This window comes from Aethalodelphis obliquidens, unplaced genomic scaffold (assembly GCF_003676395.1).
Source record: "Aethalodelphis obliquidens isolate GAN/ISIS:26980383/991018 unplaced genomic scaffold, ASM367639v1 scaffold11, whole genome shotgun sequence".
Taxonomy (NCBI): domain Eukaryota; kingdom Metazoa; phylum Chordata; class Mammalia; order Artiodactyla; family Delphinidae; genus Aethalodelphis; species Aethalodelphis obliquidens.
The window spans coordinates 19,256,011-19,276,157 of NW_020837955.1; the positions used below are offsets into that span (position 1 = coordinate 19,256,011).

The following is a 20,147-nucleotide window of genomic DNA, read 5'->3' on the forward strand; positions in this document are numbered from 1 at the left end:
TTAAACATTTACTAGCACCCCAAGGGCCAAGAACTCTAAAGCTGAAGTACCAGGCTCCATTTTCCTCATAAGGCTTGAAGCTTTTAGGATATCTCCCCAAGATCTTTCTGTGCTTCCTCCTACATGTTCACAAGTAACGGGTGCCACCCAGACACCCTAACAATGTTTCGCCCCACAAACTAGGGCTCTCTTCTTATTAGCAGTATCTCACTGTTCTCTGGGAAAATAAAGTTAGGTTTCGTTAGGATCTTTAAACACTCAGCAGTTATTTATAGTGGCTATTATCTTAGGATCAGGAGAAAAGCAAAAAGGGTTAGAAAGATGACTAATAGATGAAAATATATACTCAGCTTCCAGTGCAACTTTCACTCAATCAGATGTGAAGCATTTTTTGTTTCTCTAATTGACTTTAACCTATTCCTACAAATGAATGATTCTCTGTTTCATCATAATACTTTCAAAGATACCTCTTATAACATGACATTATACAGGGCCTCCTCTGAAACCAAAATCCAAAGCCTTAGTGAGAGTGGAGACTTGAAGAAATAATGGGAGGCATCTGGTGACACTGTCCTATAGGCCTGTGGCACATGGGAGTGCCAGCAGACCACCTTTGTGATCTTCCCGGAAAATCCCTAAATTTGTATGAAAAATTTTTAGCAAGCCCCTGGGCCACTTGGTTTAAAGGAATACCAGCTTCCAGATAGGTTTGCTCATGCTTAGAAACAGAAAGTAGAATGGTAGTTGCCAGGGGCAAGGTGGAGGGCAGGAAAAGGGGAGTTGTTCAATACACAGAGTTTCAGTTTTTTGTTTTCTTTTTAAATTAATTAATTAATTTATTTTTTTAAATTAAAAAATTGGGTTGGGTCTTTGTTGCTGCATGCAGGCTTTCTCTAGTTGCGGTGAGTGGGGGCTACTCTTTGTTGCGGTGCATGGGCTTCTCATTGCGGTGGCTTCTCTTGTTGTGGAGCACAGGCTCTAGGCGTGCAGGCTTCAGTAGTTGTGACACGTGGGCTCAGGAGTTGTGGCTCGGGAGCTCTAGAACATAGGCTCAGTAGTTCTGGTGCATGGGCTTAGTTGCTCCATGGCATGTGGGATCTTCCCAGTCCAGGGCTCGAACCCATGATAAATTGCACAACAATGTATATATTAACACTACTGTAGTGTACACTTAAGAGTGGTTAAGATGATAAATTTTGTTATATGTTTTTTACCAGGACAAAAAAAGAGAGAGATAGGTTTGCTCAGTAGGTCTAATCATATGCCTAGTAGCATTGAGGCTGGCTCATACTAGGCCTTTGAGATGAATGCTTGTGAACTGAATCAAAGGCAGAACAATTAGGACAGGGATGAGAGTCAGTGCACTAGGGTTTATGGAAGATGTGCTAACAATTTAAATGACTGAATCATATTTCTAAGGCATCCAGCCCCTGGGTGCCCTGGGACCCAAGGACAAGGCATAGAAACTCTGGGACTCTTCTCCACTCTTTCTGTCCTTTTCAGGTCCTGGCTTTGAGTACATTTTACAATCTGTGCCTCTCCATTTATCCAATTCCTACCCTTCTTCTTTCAAGGCCCAACTCACTTCTTCTCTCTTCCACATGGCCTTTCCTGACCACCACAACCTGCAGAGATCTTTCTCCAACAGGAACACACAGATCCTATTGCTAGTACTGGTCGGCTATTGATAATAAATTGCCTTAAGTCATCTTTTGCACTTACTCCATCCTTTGAGAACAAAGGCCCTTTATCATACCTCTGTATCCCTCAAATGCCTGGCTCAATCTAAAGCACAAAGCACTAAATGCTAAAATACTGATAGCTGAATGAAGGCTGAAGAAAGTAAAAGTGGGCCATTTACTTGTTTTCCAATGGGATATTTCAATGGCACAAAATTGGTCATAAGTATGACTGAAAGCTTAAGGAATCAGGTGCTCAGGGAAGGTTTTGACTTGAATCCTAAATTGCCACTATGTACTCTAAATATTCAGGGCTCTAGAGAATCTTCTGTAAAGTTCTGCTATGAATCCCTCTTTTGCCTATAAGGAAGTTAGAGCTGATATAAATCAATGTCATAGCATTTGCAAACCGAAACAAATAGTGAATAGTCTAAAAGGTGCTTAAGATCTTCAATGGGCATTTTCAAAGGTCTGATGGCTGTGGGGGCAAGGAAAGTATGAGGTACTATTCAAGGCACCTAAGCCAGTGATTCTTTAAAAAGAAATGTGTTGAAGGGGTCAAAGGCTGACTGAGACTTTTAAGAAAGATGGGCCCTCTTCAAGAAAAAAAACAGGACATATGCATAATTTTACACAATTTCAGTGTGCAGTAACTTTCTAAAGCCTATTCTTGGACTTTGGGTTAAAAACCTGTGAGCCAGTATTCCAAAAAATTTCATGACAGATCTCTTGAGTGTAGACTCAATTCTAGTAGGATGTAGCCAGTAATAAAAAAAGTCTTTTTCCTAATTTGAAAAGCAGGAATAAAGGACAGGAAGTATATAAGAGTTTAGGGTAGGACAGGATAGGGAGGAGAACCCCCTGAAGAGCTCTTCTATTGTAACATACTTATCTGCAGGGAGCATTGCATCATCAAGACAGTATATCCTCAAAGCATCCAAACCCAAGATTTAGTCTGGGGTCTAGAGTTTCTCTTAAATGCCTTCCTTCCACATTTATTTAGTACAAACAAAAGGGTCGTTGGGATTTATCTATGAAAATGCCACAGGTTGTGTGACTCAGCTATCCTCGTGAGAGAATAAAAATCAGGGTGCGTATCACTGGTAGGGATAGGGGCATACCAAATGATTCTACCAGCTAGGGACAGATGCTTACCAACAAACCGTACTGAGAAGAGAAAGGAGCTAAATCTCAGCTGAGGGTGGGCAAGGGGCCTGAAGGACAGTTTTTATAAGATGTACTAAAGACAAGCAAACCCAGTAGGGAATAAACTGGGAGCAGTTTCACAGTTCTTGGAAAAGCAAGTTGTACCTTCTCTATAAACTTTATTCATAAAGATACATGAAATACAAAAAGCGGTCAAAGTGCCCTTACCAAACACCATATACAAAAAAATTAATTCAAAATAGGTCAAAGACCTAAATGTAAGAGCTAAAACTATACAACTCTTAGAAGAAAACATAGGGGAAAATTTCATGACACTGGATTTAGTAATGATGACACCAGAAGTACAGGCAACCAAAGAACAGACAAACAGGACTTCATCAAAATTGAAAACTTGTTCATCAAGGGACACTGTCAACATAGTAAAAAGGCAACCCACAGAGTGGGAGAAAATATTTGCAAATCACATGTCTGATGAAGGATAAATATCTAGAATATATAAAGAATTCCTAAAACTCAACAACAAAAATCCAAACAACCCAATTAAAAAATGGGCAAGGGGCTTGAAGAGACATTTCTCCAAAGAAGATAAACAAATGGCCAGTAAACACATAAAAAGATGCTCAACATTAATAATGATTAGGGAAATAAAAATCAGAACCATAATGAGACACTACTTCACCCCCATTAGGATGGCTGTTATCAAAAAAATCAGAAAATGGGCTTCCCTGGTGGCGCAGTGGTTGAGAGTCCGCCTGCCAATGCAGGGGACACGGGTTCCTGCCCCGGTCCGGGAAGATCCCACGTGCCGCAGAGCAGCTGGGCCCGTGAGCCATGGCCGCTGAGCCTGCGCGTCTGGAGCCTGTGCTCCGCAACGGGAGAGGTCACAGCAGTGAGAGGCCCGCGTACCGCAAAAAAAAAAAAAAAAAATCAGAAAACAACCAGTGTTGACAAGGTTGTGGAAAAATTGGAATGTAAAATGGTGCTGCCACTGTGGGAAACACTATGATGGCTTCTCAAAAAATTAAACATAGAATTAACTACCATTTGATCCAGCAGTCCCACCTCTGGGTATATATACAAAAGAACTGAAAGCAGGGACTCAAAACACCAACATTCACAGCAGCATTCTTCACAATAGTCAAAAGGTGGAAACAACCCAAATGTCCATTGATGGTTAGAAGGATAAACAAAATGTGCTATACACATACAATGGAATATTATTCAGCTTTGAAAGGAATGAAATTCTGATACATGCTACAACATGGACAAAACTTGAAGACATTTTGCTAAGAGAAATAAACCATATACAAAAGGACAAATATTGTATGATTCCACTTTCTGTGAGACGCCTAGAATAGTCAGGTACACAGAGACAAATAGTAGAATAGTGGTTACCAGGGGCTGGGGGTACAGGAAATGAGGAGTCATTGTTTAATGGGTTTAGGGTTTCAGCATGAAATGATGAAAAAGTTCTGGAGATGGACAGTAGTGATGGTTGCACAACAATGTGAATGCACTTAATGCCACTGAACTGTACACTTAAAAACTACTCAAATGGTAAATTTTATGCAGATTTTACCACACACACACAAAAGGAGTCAAAATGAGCAAGCTTCACAATCAACTCCAGACAAATATGACACCTGTGTATACAAAATAAAAATGCACGCAGGGGCTTCCCTGGTGGCGCAGTGGTTGAGAGTCCGCCTGCCGATGCAGGGGACACGGGTTCCTGCCCCGGTCTGGGAAGATCCCACATGCCACGGAGCGGCTGGGCCCGTGAGCCATGGCCACTGAGCCTGCACGTCCGGAGCCTGTGTTCCGCGACGGGAGAGGCCACAACAGTGAGAGGCCCGCGTACCGCAAAAAAAAAAAATGCACGCAGTTTATTACACTAGAAAATGAATGACCATTCAGTCACACTGAGGGTATTAACTGATTAAAAAGCTTTGCCCTCCATGAAGCCAATGAGAAGTAATAAAACATGTCATCTATCTTCTGGACATCTGAAAAGAAACCCCAGTGCGAGAGACTGGGCTTTGTTTATTAAGCAATAATGGATTTACAAATATCATCTTGAAATGCCTCAAACACACACTAGAATGTGTCTGGGGGTTGCCAGAACTAAACCTCTTGCCAGAAGAAAATGGCAGCCTAGGCAGGCTGATCTAGCAAAGAGCCCTCTCTTGTCTGCTATCTTACTAAGTGCTATAAATCCCAGTTAACGTCTATCCATGGTCTTTAGGCTTTACTTTAGGAGTACTTTAGAATCTAGATGGGGATTAAGTTCCTGATTTTTTCTTTCTACTTAGTTTGCTGCTAACAACTGAGGCCCTATTTTTCTTTTTTTCTTTCTTTTTTTTTTTTGGCCAAGTGGCATGTGGGATCTTAGTTCTCCCACCAGGGATTGAACTCAAGCCCCCTGAATTGGAAGCGCGGAGTCTAAATCACTGGACCACCAGGCTCTATTGCATCCCAAAGCCAGTTCTTTGAGAAGCTGTGAATACACTTAATATTAGTGACATTAGCATTAATGTTCATAACTGAGGGGAGAGAAGTGCTCCAACACATGTTGGAGATTAACAAGGAGTCAAAATACTTTTAATCTGATATGCTGAGAATAAAACCAAGTGCACCCTCATGCTGTCATTTATTGCCCTTCAGAGTCAGTTAGGGAAGAGAAGCAACAACTATTTTGAGGGCAGTTTTGAAAAGGGTCCCAGAATAGTTATCACCCTTCCCCCACTACCCAAGTGAAAAGAGTTGTTAAGAGAGGTAATGAATATACAAAAACTCCATGAGAGCAAGGACTACACTTAGATTATTCACCACTGATCCCTACTACCCAGGACCACACTTTGTATACAGCAGGCATGCAATTATTTACTAAGAAAATAAATCTTTGAGAGTGCTATCCCTTCATCATTCTCAAATAGGGCTGTGTACTCTCTCACTCTATAGAAGTCGCCTCATCTCTGGCTTGTGGACTCTTACTGAGAGTCACTTTCATCACTTCATTTAACTTTGAAAGAAGTTGGAGAAGGGTGAGGACACGTGCTTGCTAATCATCCTTTTCCAGATTGCCTCATGCGCCAGAATGGATTTTTATTATTGGTCTGTGGCTGCTACTGCTGTAGGAAGATTTCAGTCTGACCTTCCCAAGCTGCTGGGGGATGAATACTGCACGTGGCTGACTGAGAAAATGTGTCTTCCTTTTTTTTTTTTTTTAAAGCTTTTAGGCTAACCAGAGCTCACTGTGGTAAGAAAGTCACCCTTTCTTTCACTATACAAAACTCAAGATGTTGAATTCTTTTGCATAAAAATGATATAATAAAACTGATCTGAACTGGTCCAACAGGAAAAAGGTAGGATCTTGAAGCACCTCACAGAGAGCAGTGGCATCAAAGTCCTATACAGGACTTAGGACTGCTCCATAGGCAGAAGAGGAAAAAAGAAAATGAAAGCCATTTATCAAAGCGGTTTAAATAAGAGGATGGATTCTCACAGCTGGCCTCACAAAAGAGAACAAATATGTCAAGGGGAATAACTGATAGACTAATTGAGTCCTATCCATCTGGCTGAGGAAAGAGCCACTGGTGGGAATACTGAGAAGCTGTCTGTTAGGCAAAAGGCTTGCTTGGTGCCTCATTTGGTGAGCGGAACAGCTTTTAGGAACACTGAACACACAATCACACAACAGCTAGCTGGCTGGCCCTGCCAGCAAGAGGCTCAGTGGCAAAAACAAGGGAGCGCAGAGCATAGGTGTTTTTTTTTTAATTGGTTTGGAGCCTATATCTGGACTCTCACCTCATGAATACCCAGGCCCTCCAACTTGGGAGTAGGGTGGGAAGGAAGGAAGATTGTGTGAATACATGTCTCATTTTGTGCTTTTAAAAACAGGACTCAAGAGTCTCATTCTGAAACATCAAGTTCAATACCATGCTACGCTAAAGCCCCATCTGTAATTTTATATAATGCAGGGCCTAGTACAGGCATTTGGGAGAAGAGGAAATCAGGCCAGACTCAAGGAAAACAAACACACAACACTATCTGCATCTCCAACTTGGTCCATATCACAGAAAAACCTGCTCCGAAATAAATGCTCAAGGCAAATTAGAACTCAATTACTAAGGAAAATCTGCCCCAAGGAGGGCTCATGTTTTAAGGAGCCAAACAGCCTCAAATTAAGCTGAACTCAGGGTTTTTCTAATTGGCAGTTTCAACCACTGCTAAGTTTTCATTTCTTATTTTCAAAAGTCAAAATGACTCTCTGCCTAAAATTAAAAGAAGAAATGCCATATCACCCACTCTAAAATAACAATTCACCAAAATTTCACATACATATCTTCTACATAATTAAGCAAACCCTTCATATGGCACAAAAACAGAAGCCATCATTCTATTTAAAGTACTACCAACAAATCCCTTACTAATTCCTCTTAGCAGCCTAGCTCTTGCCACTCCCATTAGAAGCTCAGTCATAGAATCCCTCTGCCATCAGAGAAGGCTTGATGCTAGCCACAAACTAGAGTCACTATGAGGAAAGTAGTGGCTTACCTGCTCCTCCGACAGTTGGGATATGTGATTCACAGCAGCGTAGGATTCAATTTTGGGGTTAAAGTGGTTGATGATGGCTCTGAAACAAAGAATTAACATTAATATAGCACCAGATGGAATAAGAGGATAAATGAGTTAAAAACAAGTATCGACTACCTTCTGGTTTAGAGTATGAGAGCATGGGAGTAACTGTCAGAGAGTAACTGTCCTCTTAGGAACATGAGGTCACACGGGGTGAACTGATCACTTTAAAATGGGAAGGGTTTAATAATTTATTAGACAGAGAACAGAATCAAGCATCTCTGCTCTGCAAATGAACTAGGGAAAAACCTCACAACCAAACAAAAAACAAAACCAAGCATCCTTTAGACAAGAAACAGGACCCGGGGGGCTGTCCACTAGGGGGCCCTGGTGTTTCAGTCAGAAAGAAAAGTAGTAGTTTGCTCTGATCTTACTTGGGAGAACAGGGCATTCAGTAACACATAGGCTAAATACAGTCTCTGAAGAAGCTAAGCTTTATCAAAGCCTACAACCAATCATCATATTTGTTAGTTAATATTTCAAACCAAAATTTTATTTCCAGCCATTCAAACCAAAATCTGAGTGTTTTCAAACACTCCCTCCTCCACCACTCTGTCACATTCAAGGTCACCAAGTCTTATCAAATCTACCTTTTATTTTATTTATTTATTTATTTATTTATTTATTTATTTTGCGGTACGCGGGCCTCTCACTGTTGTGGCCTCTCCCGTTGCGGAGCAACAGGCTCCGGACGCACAGGCTCAGCGTCCATGGCTCACGGGCCTAGCCACTCCGCGGCATGTGGGATCTTCCCGGACTGGGGCACGAACCCGTGTCCCCTGCATCGGCAGGCGGACTCTCAACCACTGCGCCACCAGGGAAGCCCCAAATCTACCTTTTAAAAACCTCTGAAATCTGAAATAAATTTTCCTGAAACAAATGTCTTAGTATAGGTCTTTGTCATTTCTTGTCTGGTACAGCAGAAAAAGCACAGGTTTTAGACCAGAGGTTAGCATGGGTCCTTAGTTATATAAAAGTGATTAAAGAAATGTGGAGAACAGACAAATATTTCTAACAGAACAATTTCAAATAACATGTGTAGATACTCTCCTCCTTAGGAGGTGGAGTTTAATTCCCATTCCCACTGAGAGTAGGCTAGACTTATTTCCAAAGAAGAGTAGCGAAAGGTAAAAATAGTATCTTGACAGTAAAGAATCCTGGCAAATACTACCTTAACCAAGCGATGAAGGTGAATATCACCAGTGATGTCATGTGGCTGTCATGTAACGCCTGGTATGATCTGATGAGAAGGGCACTTCGCCTCTGTTATATACTTTCAAAAATCCATAATCTCAGAATCTAATCGTGAGAAAAACATCAGACAAACCCACACTGGAGTACATTCTACAGAATACCTAGCCAGTACTCCTCGAGACTGTTAAGGTCATGAAAAACAAAACTTGAGAAACTGTCACAGACCAGAGACCATTGGGGAGACATGACAACCAAATGCAATGTGATAACTCTGAATTGTATCCTGGAACAGAAAGAGGACATTAATGCATAAACTGGTGAAACCCACATAAAATATGAAGTTTAGTTATTAGCAATGTATCAATGCCCATTTCTTAGTGTTGATAAATGTTCCATGGTAATGTAAGATGGGGGAAACTAGGCTGAGGGGCATACAGAAACTCTGGGTGTTATCTTTGCACTTTTTCTGTAATTCTAAAATTATTCCAAAATAAACAATTTATTAAAATGTGTATGTCTGGATAGCATAATAGAAATCAATATGTTCTTTTAATATAACTTACTGATAGTAAAGGATTATAAAACCATTTAATCTAATATAAGTATAAACCAGAAACTTCAAAAAAAACCCCACTATGGTTTGGAATCCTAGTTTGGCCACTTGTTTTCCTGAACAATTTTGGGAAGCTGTATGTCTCACCAGAGGAAAAAAATGGGAATAATAATATCTACTTTGGCAGTTAGCACAGTATCTAGGAAGGGTGCATTGTAGGCATACAATAAATGTTTGTTGAAAGAATGAACTAAACCTTAAGAGGATTCTTACAATATTTATATAACAAAGCAATGTCAAATATCTAGCACAATGCCTGGCACAAGCTGGTGCTCAATAAATATTCAATGAATGAACAAATCAAATAGGACAGAAATGGGTCAGGAGCAAGAGGCAAGTTTTGCTAACTTATTTTTCTAGAGGCTAGGAAGAAGGGTAGAGATGTTATCTGCAAGTTAAGGTTGTGGGGCTTGGTCTAAATCCCAAATATCCATTGTGACCAAGTGGGGTGTCAAATATTTTTCTCATTCAGAAGGCAACGTTTGGGGGTATTGGCAAGGATGACAACAGTCCAGGAGCAGAAAAGAAAACCAGGAGGCTAAACCCAATGAGAAGATGGGAGGGCAGGTTTAGGGAACTGAGAATCCCACCAAACCTAGCAGCAGTACTAACTTAGTTAACCCAGTGTAGTCTGAGTCATAGGGTCCAGCATGCAAAAGTGATGGGATTGAGAAAAGGAAATACAATATACAAATCAATCTACAATTAGATCTCAGTTATTTTGGAAAACAGAATCTGCATTCTGTAAATACATCTATTTCATGCTTTTGTAGGTTTGTTTTGTCCTAAGGTTTCCTTTAAATTTCTTAGTAAAAAAATTTTTTTGAAAAAAATCCTGACTCGGACTTCCCTGGTGGTGTAGTGGTTAAGAATCTGCCTCCCAATGCAGGGGACACAGGTTCGATCCCTGGTCTGGTAAGATCCCACATGCTGCGGAGCAACTAAGCCCGTACGCCACAACTACTGAGCCTGCGTGCCAAAACTACTAAAGACCACGTGCCTAGAGCCCGTGCTCTGCAACAAGAGAAGCCATTGCAATGAGAAGTCCGTGCACCGCAGCAAAGAACAGCCCCCGCTCACCACAACTAGAGAAAGCCCGTGCTCAGCAACGAAGACCCAATACAGCCAAATACATAAATAAATTAATTAAATTAAATTATATAAAAAACAAATCCTGACTTGACTGAACTAGGATTTTTTTGTTTTGTTTTGGTTTGCCTAGGTTTGGAAAACAGAGAACTCCAAAAAACCCTAATGTCTGTCTGGGTGGGACGGTAGCAGCCACTGGGGCCCAGCTGGCAATCCAGAGAAGCTGGTGAAATTTGGACAACTAAATAATCCCTGGGAATGGAACAGATGGGGATGCTGTAACTCTATTCCCTTTCTATCTGAAGAATTTTCTTGCCAAGAAATAAAGCAAGGAAGCAAGAAAAGAGAGAGAAAGGAAAAAGAAAAAGAGGGAAGAAAGAAAGAGGGGGGCAGGCGCTCAGAGCAAGAAAAGGAGGAGAGAGGGAATGGGGGAGAGAAAGAAAAAAATTGGAAGGTACTATCTTCAAAAAGTACACTTATTGGGACTTCCCTGGTGGTGCAGTGGTTAAGAATCTGCCTGCCAATGCAGGGGACATGGGTTTGAGCCCTGGTCTGGGAAGATCCTACCTGCCACTGAGCAACTAAGCCCGTGCACCACAACTACTGAGCCTGCGTGCCACAACTACTGAAGCGCGCGTGCCCTAGAGCCCATGCTCCACAACAAAAGAAGCCACTGCAATGAGAAGCCCACGCACCACAATGAAGAGCCCCTGCTCACCGCAACTAGAGCATGCCCGTGTGCAGCAACAAAGACCAAACGCAGCCAAAAATAAATAAAGTTAAAAAAAGACTCTATTAAAAGAAAAAAAAAAGTACACTTATTTCCTTCCCTTCTCACCATTATACCTGCCAAGTGTCAGTTGGGTCTGTGGATGCCCTGTGCTTGATATTGCAGGGCATATATGCTAATATTGTTTGGGCAAACTTATCCTGAGGGTATGACAGATTTGCCAGTCTGAGAATTTATATTTGGAATGAAGATAAAATCATCTTCCAACCCGCCCTGTGACATTCTCGTCCCAGAGCTTCAGATCTCAGCAAGTGATGGAAGGTCTCCCACCAGGCAAGTTAAGGGACTGTTTAGAAACCTGAGAGAAGTGGAACACTGTACATCCAGTTAATAATTTCTAATTCAGTACCCACAAAGGACACAGAGTATACGTCCCTGCTTTACTTTTCTTGCTGTTTATTTGGGATTGTTATCTGTAAAATCTGAGTATTAATCTGATCTGAAGATAGCAGGTGCAGGGCACTAGGCCTAAGAGGTAAGAAAAATAGACTGACACTGGCTGTTCTCCCTCCATGCTCTTTAGCAGGGTATTTCAGAGAGGGTTTGGAAGCTTCCTATTGAAGTTCTCAGGACTTCATACTGTTGAAATGGAAATATGTTCTGAGACAGCAAAGAGATGACAAAACACCAAAACCAGGCTAAGTCAGCCCACACTGAGTGACACATACCTTTGCAGTGACTGAAATACTTAGTTTCTCCTTCACCAGGAAGTTTGGAGGCTACCAGGGTTCACCTGGGTTGTGATTTCACATTTCCCCACCTGGCCACAGTCCCAGAATTAAACTTATGCCTGACTAGTTCTCAGTAGGAGAAAGATGAAATACCAGATTTATGGATGAAGGAGGAATCTCTCTCTTTTCATTAGGCTTTCCTTCCCACTGATATCACCTTAAAAAAGATTTACTATCATCTCTTCTGACCATCTGGGAGAAGGGGGAGGGGTCTACTAAGAGATTCTAAAGAAGCTCTCTCATTTTCACTGATCAACACCTGACAGGTAGCAACTGTCCAGTGCTAAAGTCTAAAATTTGACGTTCCAGAGAAGAAATAGCAATTTTTTTTCTATCAGAAGATGAATGAAGAGGGGTGGGATAGGGAGGGTGGGAGGGAGATGCAAGAGGGAAGGGATATGGGGATATATGTATACCTATAGCTGATTCACTTTGTTATACAGCAGAAACTAACACACCATTGTAAAGCAATTATACTCCAATAAAGATGTTAAAAACAAAAAAATAAATAAATAAAAAGAAGATGAATGATCAAAGTATGAGTTCAAGTCCCTCCCTACCCATTCCATCCAAAAAGGGCAGGTTCAGAGAAGGTGAATACTGCACGAAGGACACAAGTTCCTTGCCCCTGACTAGCCTTGTAGAAAACGAAGGTCAGTAAGGAAAGAAGGTAACTGAAGAGACAAGGGAGAAATGTCTTGTAGGAGCAGGAAGCTAGGACAGGCTTAATCAGGGCATCCCCACTAGGTTTGTACTGAATTGTTATGGACAATATCTGCCCCCACCCCACCAATTCACATACTGAAGCACTAACCTCTGATGTAATTATGTTTGGAGAGAGAGTCTTTATGGAAGTAACTAAGGTTAAATGAGGTCATAAGGGTGGGGCACTGAACCAACAGAATTAGTGTCCTTAAAAGAAGGGATAACAGAGAGCTTGCTTGATCTCTCTCTCTCCACCATGTGAGGACACAGCCAGAAGGCAGCTGTCTGCAAGCCAGGAAGAGAATCCTCACCAGAAACTGACCCTGCTGGATTTTGATCTGGGACTTCTAGCCTCCAGAACTGTGAGAAAATTAATTTCTATTTTTTAAGCTGCCTAGTCTGTGGTATTTTGTTATGGCAGCTGAGAAGACAAATACGTGGATATTCTACTCTCCACAGAGACCCTGGCATTTGGACAAAGCAGACCCCAAGCCAGAGTCAGTCTTAGCAAAGTAGTAGAGTGGATAAAATCAGCTTCTCATGCTGCTGGTGACTTCCTCTCTTTATATCCTTTACATTTCAGGTTATTGTATCCTTCTCTTCTAGAAGAGGATCATTTTGAGGGTCCTATGCCACAAAGTTCCAATCAAATGCCACAAATGTAGCCACATGGGTTATCAGCAGCAGGGTTCGTAGCACCATACATGGCAAAGAAAGAGATGTGCATTTTCCCTTTTATTTTCTTCTTCTTTTTTTTTTTTTTGGCCACACTGCAAAACTTGTGGGATCTTAGTTCCCCAACCAGGGATCAAACCTGGGCCCTCGGCAGTGAGACCAGAGTCCTAACCACTGGACCACCAGAGAATTCCCTGTTTGCATTTTGAGATTGGTTTTTATCTAATATCAGCCCTTCAGGTATTTAAACAAAACCTAGCTTTGCCAAAGGAAAGCTTTCATGCTAAGAAGTATTTTGGAAAAGGGGACTTGAAAGGAGAGGAGGAGTAGGGAAGAAGAGGAAGGTGTGAGTGGGCAATGAATGAGAAAACAGCCATTATAAATAGATTAAGGCTTCTCTTTTACAAAGGTGGCAAAACAATTAAGTTGGAAGAGTCTTTTCAAGAAGTGATGCTGGGACAACTGAAAATCTACATGCAAAAGAATGATGTTGAACCACTACCACATACTGTACACAAAAATTAACTCAAAATGGGACTTTCCTGGGCTTCCCTGGTGGCGCAGTGGTTGAGAGTCCGCCTGCCGATGCAGGGGACACAGGTTCATGCCCTGGTCCGGGAAGATCCCACATGCCGCGGAGCGGCTGGGCCTGTGAACCATGGCTGCTGAGCCTGCACGTCCGTAGCCTGTGCTCCGCAACAGGAGAGGCCACAACAGTGAGAGGCCCGCGTACCGCCAAAAAACAAAAAACAATGGGACTTCCCTGGTTGGTCCCATGGTTAAGACTCTGTGCTTCAGATGCAGGGTGCATGGGTTCGATCCCTGGTTGGGGAATTAGGATCCCACATGCCATGTGGTATGACCAAAAAAAAAAAAAAACTCAAAATGGAACACAGATTTAATGTAAGATCTAAAAACTATAAAATTTTTAGAAGAACACATGAGAGTAAATCTTCATGAACTTGGATTAGGCAATGATTTCTTAGGATACCAAAAGCACAAGCTGACAAAAGAAAAAGTAGGTCAAGTTTAAAAACTTTTGTGCTGCAAATGATACCATCAAGAAAGTGAAAAGAGGGACTTCCCTCGTGGTTCAGTGGTTAAGAATCTGCCTGCCAATGCAGGGGACACGGGTTCGAGCCCTGGTCCAGGAAGATCCCACATGCCACAGAGCAACTAAGCCCGTGCACCACAACTACTGAGCCCACGCTCTAGAGCCCTCGAGCCACAACTACTGAAGCCCGCGAGCCGCAACTACTGAAGCCTGCGAGCCTAGAGCCCATGCTCCACAACAAGAGAAGCCACCGCAATGAGAAGCCCACGCACTGCAATGAAGAGTAGTCCTCACTCGCAGCAACTAGAGAAAGCCTGCACGCAGCAACAAAGACCTAACGCAGCCAAAAATAAATAAAGAAATAAATTTAAAAAAAAAGAAAGAAAGTGAAGACAACCCACAGAATGGGAGAAAATATTTGCAAATCATGTATCTGATGAGAAACCCAGTGAGATACCACTTCACATCCACTAAGATAGCAATAACCAAAGGACAGTTAACAACTGTTGGTAAGGACAGGAAGAAATTAGAACACTCATACACTTCTGGTAGGATTGTAAAATGGTACAGTTACTTTGGAAAGTGGTTTGGCAGTTCCTCAAATGTTAATACACAGAGTTACCCTATGACCCAGAAATTCTACTCCTACATACTTGTCCAAAAGAATGAACCCATTATGTTTACACAAAAACTTGTACACAAATGTTCATAGCAGCATTATTCATAATAGCCAAAAAACATAATAGCCAAAAACAACCCAAATGTCCATTACCTGAAGAATGTGGCAGAACTACAGGAGAATATTATTCACCCATAAAAAGGAATGAAGTACTGATAAATGCTACAATATGAATGAACCTTGAAAATATTACGTTACGTAAAAGAAGCCAGACACAAAAGGCCACATATTGTACCATTCCATTTATAGGAAAAGTTCAGAATAGGCAAATTTGTAGAGATAGAAAATAAATTAGGGACTTCCTTAGTGGTCCAGTGGTAAAGAATCTGCCTTCCAATGCAGGGGATGCAGGTTCAATCCCTGGTCAGGGAACTAAGATCCCACATGCCGTGGGGCAACTACTGAGCTCGTGCACCTCAACTAGAGAGGCTGTGTGCCTCAAACTACAGAGCCCACGTGCTCTGGAACCCGCGAGCCACAACTAGAGAGCCCACGTTCCCTGGAGCCTGCGTGCCACAGCTAGAGAAGAGAAAACCTGCATGCCACAACTAGAGAGAAGCCCACGTGCCGCAACGAAGAGCCTGCGTGCCTCAACAAAGATCCTGCACATGGCAACTAAGACCCGATGCAGCCAAAAAAAAAAAAAAAAAAAATGTTGGGGGTAAACTGGTGGGGAAGAAAGAAGGTTCTCCTATTCTCAACACTGTTGACCACTTTTTTTTTTTTTTTTTTGAGAGATGGCTGGAGCTGCCCACATTACCCAGAGAGAGCCATCCATCTAAGACTAGGAAGAGGATTTAAAGAAATAAGGCCCAAGGAAAGGGAAAGGAGTCTGGAGGTAGAACTGAGTGGGGAATGGGAATATAATTTCTTAACAAACCTCCAGCTTTCCTCAAACTGGAACTAAATGCTCCATGAAAGCAGGGACCAAATTTATTTTGCTCACCAATATATTCCCAAGCCTTTAGTAAAACTGAATAAATGAAAGTCTAAGAAGGTTTTTTCCCAGTCTTACCACAAGTAAGGAGGTCCATGATCACCAGCTATTCTCCAAAAGTATGAAAATAACAATAAAAATGTTTTATCCCCATCCCAGAAGAAAAAGTGTCTCAGACATGAACAGCTGTCCCCCATTGAAGGAACAAAAGTTGTCACTGAAGACAGTAAAGCTTTCTCTTCCTTTCAAGTCATACCAGTAGGCTAGGGAAAAGCTTTCTGGCATTTCTTATAAAAGTAATCCAATATCTTCTAAAAGTAAGCCTGAATTTTTGTTTGTTTATTTGGGGGTAGGGGGTGGAAGAGGAGTGGGGGAGTATGTTATACTCTGGTACTGGATCTCCTAATGCTACTGAACTGGAAAGTCCCAAAAAGGAAAAGGAATAAGAAACAATGTCACAGAAAGGGAAATTGCTAAAGTCAGCCACCGTAAGGGATGGCTTTGCACCCAAAGCACCTTTAATGGCAAGAATCTGGGCCACCCTCCAATGCAACTGTCAACTTCTGACTGCTGAAGACAGGGGTCACTTACATAAACTGAAGCAAAATGAAGTGGACAGATGGAACAGCAAGGCTGAGCTACAAACTGGCTGAGGATTTCTTGGTCCATTTTTAACTTATTCTCTCTGACTCATGACTCTGCAAAGCAGCTTTCTTTCCCCCAGTGCTGGGTGGATGCTGGCTGAGACACAGTTAATGCCCAGCTTACCCAGGAAATGCATGGAAATGTTACTAGGCAATGTAGCTTAAGAGAAAATGTGGATTCTTCCTCATATCCAATGTGAATCTAAAGTAAATCCTCCTAAGATGCAATTTCTCACAATCCCAGCTATCTCCCACAGACAGAAGCCTTTAAGGGTCTTTTATAAAACAGCAAATAAATAATAGTTTCATCCAGAAGCTCAGAACATGGTGATTGTTTCCTTACTGAGACATTTGAAGAAAACCGACTGTCTCTAAAAGCTGCTATGTAAATCCTTCAGGCATAAAGGAGAAAAACAGGCAATGGTTGTTTACAGGCAAAGTTTCTATAAGCTCTGATTCCAAGGAAGGAGGAAACAACTGGTATACTCAACATGGTACATACTAGGAAGATTCCTAAAAGTTTCACCCTAAAATTATTCCTATAAGGCTACCAGATTTACATTAAAGAGTCTGATTATGGGTGAATATATGAAGTCTGATAAAAATACATATGGATTTCAAGCCCAGCCTCATAAGAGCTATAGTCCTGTATTCTCAAATACTTGCTTAAACATGTACACCTGGATGTCATGCTTTTGCTTACATGGTTTTCTTCACATGGAATGCTATTTTTCTTTATCACTAAAAAGCCAAAGCCTTATTTTTCCTTTTGGAAAGCCCAGTTAAAGCACCATTGTTTCCCTGAACAACATGATGTATATAATGTAAAAGGCAAGGCCTTAGAGGCATTAGACCTGAGTTAAAATCCTGATTCCCCCATTTCTAGGCTGCATGACCTTGGGCAAGACATCAACCTCTGAGTACCAGAGAGGTATTCTTCATCTGGTTGGGTTTCCTTTCCAAAGCTTTGTTTTGTGTTTTCCTATATAACCATAACTTGCCCTAAAGGAAACTTTCCCCCCTCAAGCATCTTCTCTTTTCCTAGACCCAAAAGAGCAGTCCAGTGATCTACACTACAGAGCATATTCCCAGATATCTGGAATTAAAGACAAGAAAACCAGGGGAATTCCCTGGCGGTCCAATAGTTAGGACTCCGTGCTTCCACTGAAGGACTGCAGGGGATACGGGTTCGAACCCTACTCAAGGAAGTAAGATCCCACGTGCAATGCGGCATGGCCGAAAAAAAAAAAGACAAGAAAACCATCATGTTCATAACTGCTTCAACTTGGGAAACCTTCAAACATACAGGTTACAAGACTGGCCTCTGAGAAAGGGTTGAAGGTATGACTGAGTGGTATGTGGGGGTGATTAAAATTGTCTACCTGAGGTTGAGTTATTTAACTTTTATTTATTTTAATGTTTCATAAACTCTTTTCTCTTATAAATTTATTTATTTATTTTTGGCTGCATTGGGTCTTCATTGCTGCACGTGGGCTTTCTCTAGTTACGGCGAGCGGGGGCTACTCTTCGTTGCAGTGCGCCGGCTTCTCATTGCAGTGTCTTCTCTTGTTGCGGAGCACAGGCTCTAGGTGCGAGGGCTTCAGTAGTTGTGGCTCGCAGGCTCTAGAGCGCAGGCTCAGTAGTTGTGGTGCACGGGCTTAGTTGCTCTGCGGCATGTGGGATCTTCCTGGACCAGGGCTCTAACCCGTGTCCCCTGCACTGGCAGGCAGATTCTTAACCACTGGCCACCAGAGAAGTCCATGTTATTTAACTTTAAACTAACATTTCTTTTCACCTTCAGAATTGCCTCATATATTCCCATTTCATGCAGTAATAAGCTTCCCTCTTCATGAAGTCAATGAATCTCAGCCCATCCAATTCAACAGCAACCAAAAAAGCAATTTCCCTTGATGCCTTTTAACAGCAGTGTATTACAAGCCTCAGAGACTCTGCTGATTAACATTAAACAAAATGAAACCTCAAATAAGAATATCTTTTAACCTTTTCACTTTGACACTATCTAGTCAGAACTTCAGCAAGTGACCTGTTAGGGTTTTCCTCCAACTTATCCCTTATGTACTAGGTTTTAACCCTTTCAGGCCAATTATCCCCTTCCTTATACTGCTGTTCCTGTGGCCATTCTTTTCAGGACCAGAGACACAAAAATGGACCCTTACTATAGAAGGCACTTTGACAACCATCAGGAAGGATGAGCTACTGGCCAATGACTCTAGTTGCTTGCTTTATTCAATGATCCAAGTCTGTAAATTGGCCAAGAGAACTTGATTTATTTGTACACATAAATTTATTGATTGAAGGAAATGGAATAGAGAATGCCTCATACTACACCATAGTAAACCTCAGGTTTTAAATTAGAGAATGATTTAAGTCAGTATTCCTCTTGATTTCTAGGTGAAAAACACATGTGTCACACTAGGTAACTTACAACTACTGGACAATATTTTTCCAGTATCTGCATTGGACAAATGAAAGTTCACAATTCATTAACTGGAAGGAAAGAGGAAAGAGTTAATGTGTATGAAACATACATGGCCTGAGGGGCAGTGGCCTCATTTTCTGAAGCTGTGCATGGCTACACATTTTGGCAGTTTGAGCTTTCTACCTTGATGCATGATTTTGCCCAAAGTAGGTTTCTGCCTCATCACCTGCTAGAAATTAAGCAATTGGTTATAGCTAATTTGCTTGAAAACTGAGCTAATTTCTAGTTACTGTGGCCCCAAACCATAGATTTAAGCCAAGTAAGATGCCATGGGCTTTACACTTCGGCTAAATTATCTCTTCCAGCACTGCCATGAGACAGAAACAGAATTCCTTCCTGCTTTAGATACTGGCCTGACATTGTTTCACTGTTTCCATAATCACAATGAATGTAAATGGAGAAGAATGAACCACAGGAGATAAAGGAACCACAGAAGTCAAATGGACCATCTACATTTCCATAAAAGACATCACTTAATCCACGTCCCTTAGAAATGCCTGCTTTTTATCAAAGCTTTCTCTCAATAAATGAACAGAGGCCCCAAAACTTTCCTAGGACAAAACACCTACAAGATTAGCCTACGTCTGCTCAGATCCCATTACTCTGCTACAGATTCCCTTACTCTGTCTCTAGTGGCAGGCCAGCAGTTGCTGGCAGAGTTCCTGGGGCTACAGAATGCAAACCTTTGATAGCCTCTGCAATTAGTAGTTTAGCCCTGGATTTCCTGTCTCCAGAAGCAAGGCCCCTCTACACTCTCAGAAACTAGTGAATATAAAGGAACAAAATGGGCCATGTAAAAATGTCTAATAGATTTTCTGCCCTACTCAGGATACAGGAAAATCCTAATACATACCTGGGAGGACTTCTGAAGCAGTGGAGATAGCTCAAAACCCCAAGAAGTGATCTACTTTTAATTAATCGTGAACATTCCAATCCCCTGAATGTGACCTGAGAACTTTAAAGAAAAAAAACTGACATGCGCCAAAAGCTGGAAGTATTTTAATTATACCTCATTCCCATTTGTGCAATTAATCAATTTATTATAAGGCATT

General features: G+C 41.6%; 1 protein-coding gene across 8 annotated transcripts in view; it reads right to left on the minus strand.

Annotated features, from left to right (window-relative positions):
* The window catches only part of ARMH3 (armadillo like helical domain containing 3), a 176,667-nt gene that overhangs the window by 26,010 nt on the left and 130,510 nt on the right, over positions 1-20,147 (minus strand). For all 8 annotated transcript variants that reach the window (XM_027112371.1, XM_027112374.1, XM_027112376.1 and 5 more), the window contains one exon: positions 7,404-7,482. In XM_027112371.1, coding sequence (XP_026968172.1) covers positions 7,404-7,482 — 79 coding nt within the window. The remainder of the gene's footprint in view (positions 1-7,403; positions 7,483-20,147) is intronic.